This window comes from Diceros bicornis, chromosome 17 (genome assembly GCF_020826845.1).
Source record: "Diceros bicornis minor isolate mBicDic1 chromosome 17, mDicBic1.mat.cur, whole genome shotgun sequence".
NCBI classification, from domain to species: Eukaryota; Metazoa; Chordata; class Mammalia; order Perissodactyla; family Rhinocerotidae; genus Diceros; species Diceros bicornis.
The window spans coordinates 27,263,396-27,284,087 of NC_080756.1; the positions used below are offsets into that span (position 1 = coordinate 27,263,396).

General features: G+C 37.0%; 1 protein-coding gene across 1 annotated transcript in view; it reads right to left on the reverse strand.

Moving 5' to 3' along the window:
- Positions 1 to 2,579: 2,579 nt before the first annotated feature.
- PDZRN4 (PDZ domain containing ring finger 4) overlaps positions 2,580 to 20,692 on the reverse strand; it is a 133,175-nt gene continuing 115,062 nt past the window's right edge. Inside the window, exons 5-8 of the mRNA XM_058558500.1 lie at positions 19,654 to 19,716; positions 12,812 to 12,913; positions 8,659 to 8,775; positions 2,580 to 4,903 (exon numbers count right to left, since the gene is read on the reverse strand). Of these exons, the coding sequence (XP_058414483.1) occupies positions 3,377 to 4,903; positions 8,659 to 8,775; positions 12,812 to 12,913; positions 19,654 to 19,716 (1,809 nt within the window). The 3' untranslated portion in view covers positions 2,580 to 3,376. The remainder of the gene's footprint in view (positions 4,904 to 8,658; positions 8,776 to 12,811; positions 12,914 to 19,653; positions 19,717 to 20,692) is intronic.

Here is a 20,692-nt window from a genome sequence, read left to right on the forward strand (position 1 = left end):
CATTGTTTTCCAGCCCATTAGGTCGTTCACATATGGATCCTAACACCAATTTCTGTCACACCGTGAATATAAAAAGCGATAAAAAATATGGAATTTCAAAGGTAATTTCCCAAGTAAAATATTTTTCCTCTTCACATTCACATATTTCTTCTGAACTGAAATAAAATATCCCATATATAACCAATTATTTTTCTTTGCTGAGCAACAGATTTATTATTCATTTACTTAAAAACATATTTGCACAAAGATATGTTATGTGGAAAGATACAGCATAACACTTTTCAGATTTTCACTGATTTTTGAAAAAGACATTTCTCAACGTGTAGCATTGTATAAACATAGATATGAAAAACACCAACATCACATTTTTAAAAAATTGGCAAGCACACTTAGCCTTAATAAAACTAAAATTAAACTGGTAACTTTGGAAACACTGCATTATGTGAGATGCGTAGTTTCTTCTGGAAAAATCTATACGTTGATTCCAACTCACATTTATACATAGGAGTAATTCGAATTCAACGAGTATTTAAACCCAATTGTGTCAAGAAGATAAACAATAACCACAGGCATTAGGTGAGGAAAGAACTGAGTTCTTAAGATAGACAGGCATTCTTATTCAAAACTATTTGATCCAAAGTTAACTCTAGGTGCATTCAGAGTAGGCTTATTGATTGGATTAACAATGTCTAACGTTAGAAGTGAAAAGTTGCCTTAGGTTGCTATTACTATCGCTATCTTATAATTTTTCAGTCCAGATATTCATTATATGTAAAAAAAAAAAAAATCATTTCTTTTCATCTATGTAATAGCCCTTCAAAAGATAAGAACTCAGGGGGCCAGCCCGGTGGCGCAAGCGGTTAGGTGCGCGTGCTCCGCTGCGGCGGCCCGGGGTTCGCTGGTTCGGATCCCGGGCGCGCACCGACGCACTGCTTGGTAGGCCATGCTGTGGCGGCGTCCCATATAAAGTGGAGGAAGATGGGCACCGATGTTAGCCCAGGGCCGTCTTCCTCAGCGAAGAAAAAGAGGAGGATTGGCAGATGTTAGCTCAGGGCTGATCTCCTCACAAAAAAAAAAAAAAAAAAAAGGTAAGAACTCAGAAGTGTAGAAGAGTAAAGAAAACAGTAACAAAAAGATGAATATGTGGAGGAGAGAGATGAGTGAATAAAATAATTTAACTCAACTAGCATTCATTATTATTCAATTTGCATTCTATCAGAGGCTTACAAAGAAAGAGGGGGACACAAGAGCCAAACTCCATGAACTTAAAATCAAAGCAAGGAGACAATAAGTTCTATGTATGTGAGTCAAATAACAGAAGAGTAACATTTCCAAGGTAAAATGATAATACAGTTGCATCATAGTGTATGCCAAAATCCGGTGTCATCAAAACAGGCTCCAAAGAGAAATGTGTATATGCTTACACTCTAAGGGAAGTGTGGGATTTGGCACAGAAACCCTACACAAGAGAATAGCCTAAGATAACTTCAGAGGAAATGGGCAGGCTATTAAGGAGCCAAGAATAAGTCAGAGAAGATCTAAAGAGGAGGGGCAATTGGCATGGCCGGCAAGTTAATGGAGGACCTTAAATATAAGGCTGAGGCATCAGAGTCTGATTCAAGAGCTAATAAAGGCCACTATAGGTTTTTAAACAGCAAAGTAGCTTTAAAAATATTCAGATGTTGTGTTTCCATTATGTTAAAACAATCTCTTGGGTTGAATGAAAATTTGATCAAACTCAATGTTTGTGTGCATGTGGTTGATCTGGCTTTTCACTCTGGAGGCACCATGATTGACATATGATATGGTATATGTGTTTATATGATGAAAAGCTAGATTTAAAAAACCTGTCTGCTAATCTAACAATCTTACATTTTAATAAACTGACATAAAAGGCATTATAAATGACTATGCTTAAAATTATTAAGAAGACAGTTTCCAAAAATTTATTCTCAAATGATTGACTAATTAAATGCACATAGTGCTATGGACTGAATTTGTCTCCCCTCCCAAATTCGTATGTTGAAGCTCTAACCTCCAATGTGATGGTCATTGGAGTTGGGGCCTTTGAGTGGTAATTAGGTTTAGATGAAGTCATGAGGGTGGGGCCTTCATGATGAGATCAGTGCCCTTATAAGAAGAGAGACCAGAGAGCTTCCTCTCTCTCTTTCCACCACGTGAGGACACAGTGAGAAGGCAGCCATTTGCAAAACAGGACGAGAGTCCTTACTAGGGAACTGAATCAGTCAGCACCTTTATCCTGGACTTCCCAGCCTCCAGAGCTGTAGAAATAAATTCCTGTTGCTTAAGTCACACAGTCTATGGTATTTTGTTACAGCAGCTTGAGCTGACTAATACATATGGTGTCATTATAAACAATCTCAGAAGCTTCACTGATCCCCTCTCTCTATATCTTTCCCTAAATTTTTCTTGGCTTTTCCCTACATGGGTGGCAGGCAAGGAGAGCATGAGCTCATGTTTATTGAATGTTTAGTTAGCACTTGTTAGATGTTCTACACATATTATCTAATTTAATCCCGGTAAGAATATGTGACACAATGATCTATGGGAAGTATTTCAGGACAATTTTATTGAAAAATTGATAGAAAATGTACACATTTTATAATCCACAATTAAGAGTCTTCTAAATAGTATACATATATAACTAATTTATATCCGGTAACCACAGTGGACAATGAAAATAAAACACTCCTCGATAACTTTCTTAAGGATAATCAATAATTTATTTCTCTTTTATTGTCACAATTACCACAATTATCTAGCTACATGACCAATGTCACTACATATCACAGGAAGATTGTCCACCTACACTTTACTGAGACAAAGACAATGGCCATTTACGTGTTAAATGTACAAGAAGATGTTAAAAAGAGGTGGTTTTTATGGATAAGACAAGATGTGGCACATGATTTATTAACAGGTTTGATTTAATACAGATTATGCCAAGAAGGAAGCACAGAAATGTTTTGGCGTTGAGTTGTTATTAAAGTAGAAAATAAGTAAACTAGAGAAATAAATCCAGATCTTAACTTACAATAGATACATTAAAATAGGAAATTAATTGGCTCCTCAGCATTTTTGTTCAAGTTTTTTCTTGTTTTCTTTCCTTTTGTGTGTTTTTTAATATATAAACGAGTAATATGAATCTGTCACAAGTTAAAGAAAGATCTCAGCCAAAAAGAAGGTACCGGGATACGAAAAACAAATGAAAAATTACCAGGTATTTTTGCTTACAAAAAATTTAAACTATAAAGAGTCACAAAATATATATAAAAACGCCACATTGAACGAGGCAATCATACTCTACCCAAACTGGTAGCCTCCTCTTAAAACGAGTTGCATTCCATTCATTCGGTCATACGGTGGTGACGGACAAAAAGGCATTATGAACTCGTGTGCCATCAGGAGACTTGGCCCCATGGGTCATCAGTTCTTGGATTGTCATCCAGTTGTCCAAAATTTTCTTGTTTCTTTTTTTCATCATCTTTTTGTGACTCAGTTCAATGATGTTGATCTCCTTCTTGCCCTCGCTGCCGCTCTGAGGACTCTCCTTGAGACACTCTAACCGGCTCCGCATCATGAACTCTCGGCGCCGACGCTGCTCTTTGGCCCGAACCAGGTGTTGCTTTCTCTCTTCTTTGCTCCAGTAACGCCCCATTTTCATCTCGCTCATGGTGTCATCGTCTGTCGTCATGCCACTCCGCTCCTCCTTGATCTTTAAGGCACGTTCCTTCAGAATCCGGTCTCGCACTGGTCTCTTTGTTATGTACCTTGTCCCATCGCTCCTAATTTTCACCTTCCATTCCATCTTGGGCTCTGAACACTTCTGTGACTCCTTGCACATGCTCACCAAACTGAGCTGACTCTGAGCATACTCGACTGCAGATTTCTGTTGAATCAAGTGCATGTAGCTTTGATAATGCCGGGCATGTGCTGGGATGTTTGCATATCTATATGAGGAGCTGTGGTAAGGAGAGAGGTAAGGGATGTTCTCACTGCCTGTCTTCTCTGGATCAGAAAGCTTGTTGCTTTCTGAACTCTTCTCCTTGCCTTCAATGCCGCAAACTTGTTCAGTGGTTTTGGCTTTGGTGGAGGTTGACTCTTTACTGCTCTGTCCAGAAGAGGACTGACTGGCTGCGATTGTGCTTCTCAGGTTTTTCTTATTGGTGAGGTTGATCATTCTTGGAAGGGAACTGTCAGGGGAACGGTCCACTGTAAGTGGAGTGCTTCTGCAGCTTTCAGCTGTGTTGTAAGCACTAGAACTGTCCTTGTCTGACTTTTCTGGGTGTTCGATGATGTCATCTAGTTTTCCCCTCTGCATATCTATGCTGGTGTTATAATTTCGGAATCCTCCATCATGCAATGCCCAGATGTCTCCATATTGGTCTGTCACTTTCTGGAGCCTGTGAGCCTGCATGATATTCTGGCACTCGAGTTCAATGTTTCTTAGTTCTTCATTAAGCAACTGTAGCTCATGCTCCACTCCCTCTTGTTCCCCTTGATTGCATTCCATCGTGCTGCTCGAGTAATACAGGTCATACTCGCCATGGTTTCGAATCTTGCACTTGAGCTCCAAGAGCTGCCGGAATCTTTCACACTCCTCATCTTGGTTGCCAGTGCAGTCTGAGTCAACGTATTCACCAGACACGAAGCTCTCATTGCACTGAAGTTCAACGCTTCCTAGAGTGTCTTGGCTCTGCCCCAGCTCTCTCTTGCTCTTCAAAGACGTGCTGTTGGGATCCTCAGCTGCGTTCTCCTGCTCTGAGCTCTCGTCATTTCGCAAGCTTTCATCAGTGCGCCCCACTCCACTGTCCTTTTCATGGTTGTTGGATGAGGATGTTGCCGTGTCTGTTGTACCTTCTTCTTCTTCTTGTTTTTTTGGCTAGGATACCAAAGTTGAGAGAACAAAGAAAATTAATTATTTTGAACCCTGCCAGTTGTTGAAAAATTTGCTTGAAAAAACAATGCTTCTTGGCAAAAGTGCGGTTCCTAGAAAGCGGCTCTAATTTTAGTATCCATAACAATTTTAGAAATAAAGGCAATTAGCTCATGGCAGCTTTTTATGCAATGAAGTAAAAAAAAACAACAGCTGTTTAACTATGGCTATGACACTCACTTGGGGATAAATGAAACAGGACATATTTAAATAAGTGATTCTTATCTTAAGGGTTTCTCTTACTTGGGAAACTCTGGAGTAAAGGTGTGTAAATGAGGTGACTTGATGAGTTTCAAGACGAGGAGTAAGACAGAATGTTTAAATGGTCTTGAGCAATATGAAGGCCCGGAGTTCAGAAGCTGCATCACTTTATTATTATTTTTTTTCTGAACTTTCCTCAAGTGCAGAGGAAACTTCATTGATCTAGTAATATGCTGATAATGGTAAAAAAACTCAGGAATAGATTAGTGCTGGAGCCCAGGACCTTCTATCTATAGATAAGGAAAGTTAATCCCAGATGGATTCAGCTTGTTAGTGACAGAGAGAGGTCTAGAAGTCCAGTGCCATCTCCCAGTGTCAGGATTTGTTACACGTCCAGGATGCCCTATTCCTGGATACACGTGCTTTGACCTCAGTGCATCTCCAAATTATGTTACTGAAAAGCAACAACAATGTCTTAAGACTTACTTGGGTTACTTAAAAAGATTTTTCTACTCTTAATTAGTAATTTCCTTCAAAGGTGACTTTTACTCTACCAAGAATAAAATGACAGTTCCTAGGAAAATCTGAGCAGCACTGATTGCCAGACATGGGCACAATGTCAAAAACTATATTTTGACATATATATGTAAATAGACACACACACACGTATATATTTAAATATGTATGTAAACTTCACTCCGTAGTAATTTTTGGCTCTCATGCAGAACAATTAACTGTTACTGCCCTAAGGAGATGCAAATATAGTTCTTTCTCTGTGAATAGGGTAAAGTTATTTTTTCCTCCAACACTCATCATATAGTAGTCTACATAGCAATTTCTAGATTGTATTTTCCTTATGTCTAAGTTTACTCACCATTAGATATATATATTATTATAATTAAATATAATTAAGCCTGTTAGTGTTACAAAGAAGGAAAGAATGGGTGATAAAAGGTATTCTAAAACAGGTCTGAAAAGGTCTCTCTAGATAATTGTTATTTTCTTCCAGAGAAGTAATGGCAGAACAAAATGTCACATAAACTGGAGAGAAGAGAACATGACTATGTATCACGTTATTCTAGGATTCTCAATCTTTCTCTAAAATATTTTTCCTCATGTGTTGAAAACATACTGAGGTTAATTTTAAAGTTTTATGTAACTAACAATGGAAAGCTTGTTACATCTCCATATCTCTTGCTATAAGCTGACAATAGTATCAAATGTGGTGACATCTGCACACTATGCCATAAAACTCCCAAAGGATGTTGTTGATATTACAAATGAGTTTATATACCACATTATTTACATTTGTATTTTTCTCATATCTTTAACGAGCTTAAAAAGTACAAGACAGCTAGTGTTTCCTTTTTCTTATTTTACATGCAGTACGAATGATACAGACAAATTATGCTATGGGAGATGTTGCACAATGTGTCAACAGCAGCCATAGGACCAAGGATAGTACGGAAAGTGAAACTTTCATATGGATATGTATTTCAGTTTTTAAATATGGATATACACTTTATTTTTTATTCATTTTCCCCTTCTTTTGTTACTGGTTTATGAGCAAATGTGAAAATAAAGAGTTTTCCATTCTCAAACCTAAAATTCCTGGTTTCTAATGTAATGCTACTCTATCATTTATCATTTCCCTACAGAATTATTATAGTGACAGGCAATGTTTCTACCAAGACATTTCTAATGTAGTATTATTGTTTATAAGGGCAAAGGACTTTTAAAGGTTTCTGTACTTCTCATCATTTTTCAGTCTCAAGGTGAAGAAAAATTTCCACACAATGAGCATCTAACCTCAGGGACCATCTAGTGTTACCTCAAAAGACCTAGCATTTGTATTACATCTGATGAGTAGGCAGCATTTGACACCATATCACTTCACTTGGACAGGATTTCTTCCTTCTTTCTTTATTCCAACACCCTCCTGTCAATTCTGTATCAGGTCACATTTTGTATCTAAGAGAGAAAAAGCCTGGAGCAAGGACTTTCTTGCTTGTAACCAGCAGCTGCCACCAAAAAATATCTTTATTTGTGGCCAGTGTTGAAGTCATACATAAAATTTTCAATCCATCCTACCTATATTGAAAAGCAATCACCACAGTCACAGCATCATTTTTGAGCATGAACTACATTTGTGAAGCGGCCAGTGGGCATCCAGGATCAGCAAAGAGTATAGCACACATGGCTATGGTGACACTGTAGTTTTCAATCTAATGATTTATTTAATATATGGACATGTGCACACACACATACACATACCTCTCTGCTATGAGATGCTAGCATCAACATATTTCATCACTCAGCTTGGAAAAGTGATAGGATGTTTGTGTTTCATGTTCCTAAGCCTAACTGTCAGAATTTTTTTAAAAAATTCTTTTAGGATGTGTTAAGAATAGGATGATAATTAAACAAATCAGTAAATTGACAGAAGAAGTGTTAATAAAACTATATCAGCAGATGAATGACATGAATCTGACATAAAAAATCTAGCATATGTAGGGGCTGGCTTGGTGGTGTAGTGGTTAAGTTCCCATGCTCCACTTTGGAGGCCCGGGGTTGGTAGGTTCGGATCCCAGGCACGGACTGACGCACCACTTGCCATGGTGGCATCCCATATAAAGTAGAGGAAAATGGGAACGGATATTAGCCCAGGGCCAATCTTCCTCAGCAAAAAGAGGAGGATTGGCAACGGATGTTAACTCTGGGCTAGTCTTCCTCACCAAAAAAAAAAAAAAAAAAAAATCTAGCATATGTTGATCCTGTTTTTATCCAGCAGGAAAACCACAACAAAAATGAAAAGAATCCTAAGACTCAGTTTGTCACGAGCCACAGTGTGATCTTTTACTAGTTGTGAGTTAACTAAGGGCAGGGACTTTGCTCATTTTTCTTTGCATTCTCAGGATCAAGTGTGGTACTTGGAACATATAAGGAGCTCAGAATATTTTGTTGAATGATGATGTGACCCTGAGCCAAAATGATGTCAACAATCTCAAGTAGAACCACTCCTATTCAGGAGTATATAGGTGTAATCATGATACCAAACACACAAATGAAATTGATGGCTTACATCACGTCATCATGACCCTATAGTTGCCTAAATACTTAAATAGATACATTAATATTTTAAAGTATAAAATTACTTTTTGGGGGAAGGGATTGCCTCCAGCTGGCATATTGAGAAGCAACATGCATTTTTAGTATTAAATTTCTGCAATAGGTTGAACAGTACTTGGGTCAACATTTGAATACTACTGTACTCTATCAACAATGGCCCCTAAGCTTTCCAAACTACAAATATTCTCAATAGAAAAAAATTGTATTTATTACCTCTGCTTCACTTGAGATGGTCTTTTGCTCTCAAAAATTACCATTACAGAGATGTTGGATCAAACTCTTTGATTTTGTTTTTTACTCCATTTATGGTTATACCTTAAAAAAAGAACTAGCAACATTTCAAATGATGTAGTTCAAATTGTTGGCCTTACCTGCTCCACCTCATTGGCAGTGCGCTGCATTGCTTCATTATGCTGTTCTTCCAACATCTCCAAGTTTAACTCCTCTAAGAATTCATTCCTTTCATCTTCCAGCCAGCCTTCATCCAGCTGTGAAAGAATACATTAGTACATCATATTATGTTCGTGAGAACTCATGCTAAAATAGAGTAAACTTAAATGGTGATGCCTGACCAGTTCCTTTTATCATAATGATTCTCTTCAGAATACCAGCCTCAGATAGTTCACCTCTCAGAAGAAAGAAAAGGTGATAAAAAAAAAATTGGACTCTTACGCCTTTTATCCTTTCCTGAAACAGAGCTACAGATTTTCTCTCATAACCAAGTAGATCTCACAGCATAGAACATTACCGTGTTTCAAAATGTATGAAAAGCATACTGCATAATCCACAGCTGTCACGTTCATTACCTCTAACAGTCCCCATATTAAGGAACCGCAGTGGTACTAATGGGACCACGAGACAATTGGGCTTTTTTCCTTAACAACAACCCCCAGTGCAACTGCACACAACGCGTCCCCCACCCCCTTCACTGACACCACCCTCATCCTGCTTCTTTATTTTTAGGGGGATGGTTTCCAAGTTAACAAGATGGCTGCTTCCCACAAGAGAAGCTACGGACAATATTTATTGTATCCGAAAAAAAAATTTCTAAGTTATTCTTCTCAAAGAAAAAGAAAAAGAGCTGCTATGCCATGTCTATTTTAACTCATTTTTCAGGCCCGATTCCAAAAAAATGTTGCATTTAAGGTTGGTGGAGTGGTGTGGAGCATGTGGGGTTTTGTTAGCGAGTGCTGAATGCAAGTATTCTTGTGGGAGTCTTACATAAATTAAACTGAACAGATCTCTTTGGCTTCTCAACATAAAGTGAAATGGAAAACTGGTGGTTACCTTGCTAATATGATGAGTTTTGACAGTTAATACAGATAATTTGCTTCAAAGTGGATTTTTCGAGCTGGATTACATAAATTAGCTATTTATTCTGATTAAATTTGCTGAATTATTGTCCAAGCTCTGCTTCACTCTGTGTTACAAGGAACAGCAGCTTTCTAGCAAGCCAAAATTGACAATGACAAAGGTGAAAACACCTCAAACTAATGGGCAAAATTAGCTCTTAAAAATTACTGAACTTCAAAAGCTTAAAAACAAAACAAACTCTGAAAGAAGGACATTAAACTGCATCAGAAAAGGCATTAGTGTATATGTATCATATTCATTACTTTGAAGGCAATCATAGGTTTCTTGATATTTATTAAAACCTACCCAGAACTTAAATTACCTCAAATTTGACTGGGGCCAAAAGCATGGACACATTCATTCATCCTCATTTATCTTAGTGTAGCCTGAATAGCTTGACCAAGTTCCACCCCACTGACTTTGATATGCAGATGAACTATGAAAATTATTAACTATAAAATGAAAATTAAGCTGACTAAAAATTTAAATTCAGTCCAATTTACAATTGTCCAAGTTTTACATTCTTTAATCCCTTTTAAGTTTCACGAAGCTGCAAACGCCAGACTCCAAAAGAAATTGCTTAAAGCTAGACATGTTTACTTTTTAGAAGCACATCAAGCAGTTTTTCTTTAATCAGGTCAAAACAAAAGGTTTGCTAACACTGATACAGTGAAAGATGAAACAGAGTCTTTTGAAATTTAAATGAAGGGGTGGAGGAGATAAGAAGAACAAATGGTAAAAATTAATGATTCCTTATAACTCTTTTCTTATTAACCAACCACATAGATCCTTGAGTTGCCATCTGTAGTCAGTGTATGTCTATTTTGATTAGGCTTTCCTCTAGCACAATAAGTAAGGAGGGATTCTTCTTGCTCATTTCCTTTCCCTGTTGTATTTCCTTTTCCACCTGGACATTCCTTCATGGCAGTCTGTCTAAAACTGTGGCAGAGAGACCTTTCCCTTGAACTGAGCTGCAGGAAAGGGAGGATGGTCATTGTTATTCAGGGGGATCTTCTGCATGGTAGTGGATTACACGTGGCATTTCAGAGAAAGAAACAACCTGCACTCTCTCAAAAGGAGTGGCTGAAAGTTCTTATGAGAGCCCTCTCTGCTCCAAAGGCCTAAGGGGAATAGGACAGAATAGCAATACCTTTAATGGTCTGAGAAAGAAAATGGGCAGAAAATGAAAGAAAGTTGACAGGGAATGAAAGAAATGAGTTATTTCAAAATATTGCACAGATGTACAATACTGCCCCCAGCAACTCTGTACATCATTTCCAAGAATGTAGAGAAGACTGGAAACATTAAAAAAAAGAAAAGGGCTAGAAAAAGCACACACAAAAACTTCTATATTCTCCCTGAATAAAATGCACATACAAAAAAATGCAATAATGAGATATATTGAAATTGATGGAAAAATATGGGTGATATAAAGACAAGTTTTTTTTAGTCTTTTTTTCTTGCCACTTTGGAGCATGTACTGCTTAAATATCACTTTTAAAGTATGGTGTTAAAAATGCATTTTCTTTCCTTATTTTTCTAGAAATCTTATTTTCTAAAGGCAATTAGGTTCCTTCCAGTGGCATGAAGCCTTCTTCAGGATCAAGGGACTAAAGCAGATTCTGATTTTGACAGACAGGATGGTACCCTACAGAGTCAGATGACCATCTTTTATCAACTCTGGAAAGGAAGTCTTGTTTGAAAATTCATCCTCCTGCATTGATTCTTTTGAATCAGGAGTGTAGCCAGGTATTCGAAAATGCCACTGGTCCTACCAAGCATATGTATTTCGTCAAAGATGAACAGGATCTGGTCTTATGTCATCAATTTCTATTCTTCCCACAGTCCATTATAGCTGTTACGTGGCATAGTTTAAGGAAATGCTTTAATTCTAAATTAATGAGGTTCTCTAACCGTTACATGGAAAGGGCGAGGAAACTACACTATAACATTGAAATATCTTTTCTACAAGGATGACTGCTGAGTTCTCCTCAATTTACTATGAATTTCACTAATATGTATTTAGCCCCTTTATTCTGTTCTTTTTCAAGAAAATGAGATCAGTGAGATTAACTGGTTTGCGGATTTCCACGTAATTAGTGCAATTTCATATGTATTTTAAAGTTTCACTCCCACGGAGGCAGTCCAGCCAGTTGTGTAGGTTCCCTTCCCAGCTCCTAAGACCTCAGGTGCGTAACTTTACTCTGCCCTGGGCTATGGCCGGCTTTATGGGAGCCATTTAGAATGGTCAAGGGCATAAGGGAAATATATGCGGAAAGGGTGATCTTTTATAACCACTATATTCAAGTCAGGATTCGGTCTGACACTGAAATACACTTGCTCAATGTAATTTATAGATAGTATGTAGTTACTGAGTCTGAAAAATATCAGATCAATAAGCCGGGAGACAAATGGTGATATAACCAACTTCACTCAAACTACTGACAGATGGATAGAATGGTGACAATGTAATGTCCTTTCTGTACTGCAGTGGGGTATAAAAAGGATATAAAAGGAAGTACCAATAGTACTTTTCTTCCACCACTACCCCTCCTTTACTTTCATGACATCTCCCTCTGTAAAGATATTAAAAAATGCCTTTTAGAAGCTATCAGTTTGTTTTGGGCTGGACAGATGTTTTTGTCACACTAAAATTAGAAAAAATTCATTTACGATACATGGAACCACACCATGCTACATAAGGCACTTTATTTGACAAAGTTATCCTCAAAAGATTTAAGTTGATAGCTAGATATGCTAATGTCTCTCTCATTAGAGAGTCTTTCAACATACCTTAATATGCCAATTAAGTATTTTTAGATGAAAACCTAAAGCAAGGATCCATAAAGAATTAAAAATCATGTAAAGTCAACCATTTTTCATTTATAAATTCATTTAAATAGCTGGCAAGTGGAAGGAGAGAATAATGATTCAATTTTGTGTGCTTTTTTTCTTCTTTTTAAAAAATAAGATGTTTAGCTGTCATTCTGTGGAGCAACATAAGGGAGTCTTTAACTTATAATTTTTTTGATAAGGTTGGTAAGTTAGGAAAAATAACTCAATTACGTTTTGTATATTTGGTTTTACAAATATCCATGGAACTGACATGATACAGAATAGCAGATCGTGAATATAAAGTTCAGTCTCAAGGTTTCTGATCTCTGCTCTGACCTGAATCTCTGGCCTTGCAACCAGCAGCACAATTCTCTTGCACTCATCGCTGGACAGCAATGCCACTGCTTCTCCTCGATTCTGGACATCTTCCCCATTTATCTAGAAAACAAATGAAAGTGGCACATTAGTTTCCATTTCCACAATGCTGCACACAATAAATGGCAAATATCAGCTCATTTATGGTAAATGTATGGACAATGAAGCTCATACAACGGGCTCATCTTCAGCCCCTCAGTGGTAAGTGCCTTCACTCAATTACGCGCTTACTGTAAGAGCCATATCGATCCCTGAAGGATGGCAGACATCAGAGGAAGCAGTTATGTTCATAAATGTCCAACCTGCGCCCTGGCAACATACATCTAGCAACACAATTAACCAGCCCCTGACAGGTGACGTCCATCTTTCTCCGCTCAGAGTAATGGAAGTGTCACTCTGAGATAATAGTGCTGGGGGAAGCAGGGTCGGCAATACCACAACTGAAATCCGTCATCCTGCATGCTTGCTGCGAGCCAATTAGAGAGCTGCAGTGTTATCTCTCACCAGGCAATGCTCCCAGGCCGCTGCAGATTGCATTTTCATTTAATCATTTCATATTTGTATGTGGGTCTGACTCAGTTGCCCCAAATCACTCTCAGGGTATCATTTAGTGCTTAACTAATCAAAAGAAGGAACAGTTCATCAGTTACATCCTCATCAATATTCCAGTTCTTTCTGAGATTCATCCATTTCCTAAAACAACAAAACTAATGAAATATCTTAAAGCTCATCTCTTAAGCACACTTAAATTTTTTTTTTTAAATTAACACGGAGTAAAATTGGCTTTTTATAAGAATACTGAGTGGAAGAAACCAAGCTTGAGTAAACTTCTGATTAAAAAGAAAAGATTCCAGTGGCATTCGAAATATATCTTTCTTCCTTTTTCTAAGTTTTGCAGACAGAGCAAATAGGTGTCTAAAGTTTGTAGTTTAAACTACTGTTTTATGTTCAAATGTGTTTAGCTCTTAGTTAACACAACTTTTTTCTTTGCATATTTTACATTTGTTTTATTTTATTGATTGCTCAAATTCATGGAGACAATGAGATTTGTGATCCACAATATATAACCAAAATATGTGGAAAAAAATTTCAATTGGATAGGTCAAGTAATTCTATCTAAAATAAGTATTAATTATTTCGATAAATTAAACAGAAAATGTGGCTGTACTGACCATTTTGACAATAATCAATCTAACATCTTTCACTAAGGATTTCTGCTTAAAAGCAAGAAGTAGCCTCCTGAGGTTTTCTCCTTGTGGGTCTCCGGGATTCTGGCTGATATATGAGGACAGACATAATTACCGAAAACAAGCTCAGAAATCTCAACTTTGGACCACAATAAATGATCCTTATTCATAGACTCTTATTATACATATTTACCACCAAGAAAGTAGATAATAATAGTCAAAGGGGGAAAAACCATACAATCACGTGTTGTATTTTCTTATTCGGATCAAATGAGTGTCACCTTAGTTTTTCTCTTGCATATGTAGACAGAAAATTCAGCTTTTACAAATTTCAAGTGCATTTCCTTTTTCTTTTTTTTTTGCAATTTCCAAATAAAAGTCATCAAATTAGAAAATAGAAGCTATGATTCCAAAATGGGGACTAATGGCTGGGAAGGATAGGTTGTGTTTTTTTGTAAGTATATATCTGAAAAGCTATTTTTGTACTGAATCTAAGGCCTTTATTCCTCGAATAAAAATAAATTGGTTGTGATGGATTCCATTATACCTCCCCCACCCCCAATTAAGTATAGTTTGAAAAAAGTGACTTGAAAATTTTTACTTTCTTTGAGCTTTGAGGGCTTATGTCCATTTCATAGTAATTCTTAGCAGTATACCTGCAATGCATCCATCTCTCTATCAACTGTGGATCTGGTTGTTCACCTTCCCTCCACTTTAGGCACATCCGATCCTAAGGAGATTGAGTTGGATGATCTCACACAACTAAGCTTCATCTTTTCTGTTTGAAATATAATTCTCACTACTTTTTTCTCTGGTCTCCTCTCAAGCATATACATACTTACAAACTCTTCATCTACATTTTACTTACCATTAATCTAAATATTCTTCATTCATGTTTGTTTAATGGTACTATTGCGTTCCCTATATTAAAGTGCAGATAATAGCGCCTTTCGAAGAGGGTTGTCATAAGGATTAAATAAGGTAACATATGCAAAGGGTTTAAATAAGTGTCCAGTATACAGAAAGTGCTCAAGGTTGGCACATATGTCTGTTGATGTGATTGTTGCTATTATTATTATACTATAATTATTTATATTTTAATGTTCACTAAAGACTATTTTCTTCTACATAAAGAAAATATACTAAAATTCCTCTACAATTAAATCCATAGTAATAAACATGGTTCTATTTTAAAAGATATCTATCTCATACGAATTTGTAACTCTTGGAGGGCCATCAAGAAACAATATGGCTGTTTGATTTTCAGTCCTTTCACAGTTGGTATTCATCTCTCTCCTCCGTGAACTCATAATGACCAGAGCTATGGTCTCCAGTCCTGGCAATAAGCCCTTATTTTGGGAGGACAGATCATATGCTGTAGAAATGCTTTTACGTTCAGGATCATAAGTGGAATGAAATGAATTCACCACAGAAATCTGGTATTAAAATGTAACATTGTTTCTTTTTCAAAGACCACTTCAGCCAACTGGTCGGTAGATTCTATTGTACTCAGGACATTAGTTTGATACTCCAACTTATATGGAGGCAAGAAATACAGCCACGGGTTTCAGCAAAGATGTCTCTCAAGGAATGAAATCATTTGAGGAATGAAATCAGATAGAGCTTTCAACTTTCATTTGCTCTTGTTCCTGAATGATGGTTCATAGCTACAAGATTGCTTGTGGGAAAGCAGCTTACTGTGTCTGAAAACACCAAGCAGACATAAAGGTGCGGGGCCCAGCAACATGGGGAGGAGATAGACGAGTCATTGCATCACCACAATTTAATGGAAGACTTCCATTTTAAGAGAAAAGAAGGAAAGAGGACCAGGAGAAGGGTAACATGTAACTTTTGTTATACAAGAGGAAAGCTTTGCTAGAGAATGTATTTGTCTGATTTTCCATGCATGGGCATATGTAAATATTAGTTTCAAAATGGATATTGCCTTGGCTTAGAACAGATTTGTGGCAATTAACTAAGATAAATCAGTCAAAATTTCATTTTAGGCTCAATCTCCTGTATGTGCATATGAGTGTGTGCATGGGTATGTGTGTGTGTATAAAAGCCTAGAAATGGTATAATATAGCTTTTTTGCTTCAATATACCAATTTTTACATTTTCTGTATCAGTGTACCAGAGGCAGATGGGCAACTAAAATTCTTGGCATCCAACCACCTCTGGAATTTCTTATTTGAAATCCCAAGAATCTAAGGCAAAAGAACTATTTCAAATGTGTTCACATTTTAGTGTGGAGAGAAAGAAGGTGAATGAAGTATAGAGATTTGGAGTGGAAAGAGCAGAAATAGGGGGAAAACAGCTATCCAAAGGGAAGAAAATAAAAGAGTAGGAAGAAATGCTGAGGGTATTTGTATAGGGCAGAGAAAGACAGACAGAGCTCATTAGAAGTTTTATTGTTCCACTATTTGAGTTTTTGCAGGGTTTTGTCAAGGAGTGATCCTTAGGAACATGACTGAGTTTTTTGACCAACATGAGATTAGGCAGCTTACATGAAATATTATATGCTTACTATCCCAAGGAGGAAACGAGAATACAGCACTCTCTCCTTTGGAAAGCTGATCACATGTGGTCTTTAATCCTTTCTCTCTGGCTCAGAAATGCCTTGTCTTCATTCAGCCCTGCCATTTTGTGAGAGGACTTCCTCATATTAATTCCTGAAGATGCATCTATAGCACAAGCTTGTGACAATGGCACAGCAGAAAGAACTGTCAAGCACTTGCAGAGAAAAAACACATGAGAGCTAGAATGTATTTTCATGAAGTTGGTTCATGGTTTTTCTTCTGCATAATTCCTACCTTATGTTAGTCTCGTGTGAGTGTGTGTGTGTGTGTGTGTGTGTGTGTGTGTGTGTGTGGTGTCACTGGGTGAGGTCACCCATAGTGTACTACAGGCCCATGGTGTATAACATTTAGAAAACTTAAGCTACCCAATGAAGGCAAGACCATAGAAATATTCTACTTAGGTCATCATGAACAGGAAATTAAAATCACAATTGCTCTAAAGAGATTCATTTAAATAAAAGCCAGCCAGAAAACTTCAAGGATAAGAAGTAAATCCTCTCTTTCTCCCACTCTCATCTCCTTGAGAAAGGAGTCATTAATTGTTCATTACAGGGTATCCCATAATCTCCTCATCAACCATATGGAGCTATTTGTCTATGGGTACAATTTTGTCACAGTTTTATTTAATATAATTTCACCATCACCCTTAAGACTCTTTGTTTCCTGTGTGTGCAGATAGAATTGAATTCTAGGTTTTTTAATGTGACATGTATTTATTCATTAAGTGTGACATATTTGTCACTGGATATAAAGTAATCAGGCAGACAATAGCACTTTATCAATCCTGCTGTTGTTTCTTCAATGAACCAACTCCATTAACGAATGCCTTATTATCCAGCAAATAATTTATCTGAAAACTTTACCTGCCCAAAATAAAGCCAAGAATAAGGAAGTGTCAAAACAAAATACGCATATATGGAAAGACATGTACTTTATTTCTATTCAACTCTAGCCACCGAACTAAAAGATGTAATTTTAATAACTGTATTTGTGTATCTAACCCATGGGAAAGTGTTAGCTGGAAACTAGGAAGGGAGCCAGTGAGGGTGCAGCAGAAGGTATGAGTGGATGGTGAGAGGAAGAAGTGAGAGCTGGAAACAGCAAGAGAAAAATGACAAAATATAGACCCAACACATCAGAAAACATAGCCAACTAGGGTCATTTAACATCCGGGCACAAAATCTTCCAGACCTTTTAGCCACCGAACATTTTACTCTATTGTAACATTGTGTAAAGATTGCTGGGAGTAACATGACCCTGAGCATCAAAAGAAGGTTACATTCTTTCCAGTATACTTAATTGGAGATGTTAACAAAGGAACGATACATTTAAAATTATTTCCAAGTCAAAAAAAACAAAATATTTTTGAAGCTTTCATTATCTGGATGATGCACTGAAATGGTACCCTTATTTCTTCATGAGGCTGCACATGTAAAACTTTACTGCAGATTTTATTCATCTATCCTATCACTCTCTCCACTGAATACCTTTGTTGCATTCATTCATTTATTTATGTATGGGAGAGAAAGTATTAAAATATGGTAGTGAACAAGACTAAGCTTTGGCATCCTGGTTCACTTTTCCTCCCCCTGGTATATCCAGTTTTTTTGTTTAACTATAGGTCACCACTCACTGAAGTCTAAATTATATATTCTTTAAGTTTTCTGAAAACTACTGGGACCATGAATGACCGCTAATTCATACTTGTATTCTTTCCTAATTGGAGCTCAGTAGAGGGTCCCTGATGAAAAAGGAGTTCTGTGGCATCTAGTTAGAGAAGGGAGAAGGTATGAAGAAGTGCTGTGATTCATTAATTGTCACCCTAAAGAAAGGAAAGACCCACAGAAGGCTGGTTCTTACCCACTCCAGGATAACCCGCTGGAGTGTGTCCAAGGTGGCTCAGGCACACCGTTATCATGACAATGTCGCTCGCACTGCATGGTAATCATCTGTGTGCGCATCATCTTCCTAATTACACAGGGAGTGCCCCACAGGCTAGGATGGCATCTTGTCTATTTTTGAAGCCCTGGTTTTAGGCAGAGTATTGAATCCAAGTGTGCTAAATGTAAGAAATATTCTTCCGGGGTTCATATCTAGTAATGGGAACTATAGATCTGTTACAATGACTACAAGTTTTGCAGAATGTTTTAATAGTTTGTAACTTCCTCAATTTGTCTTTTGAGTCCTCCTCCATTTTGCAGTTGAGATCTGCAGTGAAACCCAGCCCTGAAGAGCCCCTGTTCTTATTTTGGGTTAATCTGGACACAAGAACTGGGCAACTGTGTGTCTCTCTGCAGCTGTTCTTTATGGGAAAGGACTCAGAAGAGACAGAGCCGGTGGAGGCAGGTTTAGTTTAAGACAGAAACCTTGGCTTTCAAAAATTATTCCTGATTTGGGCTATGATCTGCTTACCATCTCTCTCATTAAACTGAAATTTAATCAGTCTCTATGTTTTCACATTTCCACATGGAGAAGAAGCATATTTCCTCCACCTGTCCCCAGCAACTCATTTGTAAATTATTAAAACTTCTTTAGACTTCTAGACTTTTATATAGTAATGGAACATTGGGATGCATGTTTACCTAATTTATTCTGGAAAAAGGCAGCAATAATTGCTGGTGCTGCTAGTAATAATAACTGTTAATGTTTATTATTTACGATGCACTGTGCTAAGCATACCACATGCATAATCACATTTAACCTTTGCAACAATATGTTTTATTATTATCATCTTTTAAAATGAGGAAACAGGCTTGCAATGAGAGGTTAAGGAATGTGTAAGCAGTGGAGCTGGAAGCTGAAGTCGAGTCTGAGTCCAGCGTTGATGTCTTAATCACTAATAATTAGCTAATAATTCTTAATTAATGGCACCATCCTTACTTTAAAAAAAGTTTTAAATGATAGCTTTTTGTTTTGCAGATGTTACTATCCAGAAGCAAAGACAAATTCTTCTCTCTCACATTTTACAAGAAAGAAAATAAAATTAAAACTGTTGGACAGATAGTAAGAAACTGAAGGAAATAACACCATCACGTACTTGCAAAATACGATCCCCTTCTCGAATTCGGCCATCTTTGGCAGCAATGCTATTTGGATCTACCTGTAATGGAGAGGACACACATCTTCAGCTGGATATACAATATCTTCCCAGGAACTCAAAAGTGTGGTTTTAAAAAATATTTTTAAAAACCTGATTCAAAATTCTCTATTGATTTATAGAGTGCATGTCAAATTTTTCTGTCAGAAATCACCGAATCTAAAAATGTAAATGGACTATTTTAGAATTAATAATAATAAAATTAAAAAGAACCAGAGCAGAACTTGATTCGAGAACCACTTTTTATCCCTCCCTCTCTCTCTTTCTCCCTTTTATCCTTTCTTCTTTTTTTTCCCCACATCCGTTCACTCATGTCTGCATGCCAACTGTCAGACATGGTCTTTGGCTGACACGATCTTCAGCTGATGTTAATACTAGGATTCTCTGGACCCAAGAAATTTATTTTCTACTAGGGTGATTTTTAAATCCTGCCTTAGCTGTCTTAGAAAAGCTGATAGCTATACTATAAATCCATACTTATTAAAGGAATTTCTATCTCATGGGCACATTAATTTATAAAGAGATTTATAATCTATGTTGCTCAAAAAATGAAAAAAAATTCTATCTATGTAGATTATTACTAGGCACTGCTTTACATATAGGATGACATGAATTAACTATAAATTATTTATAATAAATAGATATTTAAGGCTCTTTTAAGAGTTTACCAAAATTTTAATGGGCCAAACTTGAGTGATTCACTAGGGGTAATTCCATCTATCCCATTTCATCTGATGGGTTCAAAACATTTATTTGAGATTATTCCATCAAAGTTTTTTTTTAAGCAAAGTATTTCAAGTGTAGCATGAGATTTATCCATCCTATCCAGATGTTAGATATTACTTTCTTATTAGGTGGTGCCATCTAGTAAATGAGTTTGAAGTGATCAATCAAGAACAAGAGACACTATAATTACATATAAGAGGTAGAAGGAAAACATCCCTTCCAAGAACACATGTTCAGTTCCTGTGGCTTCTGT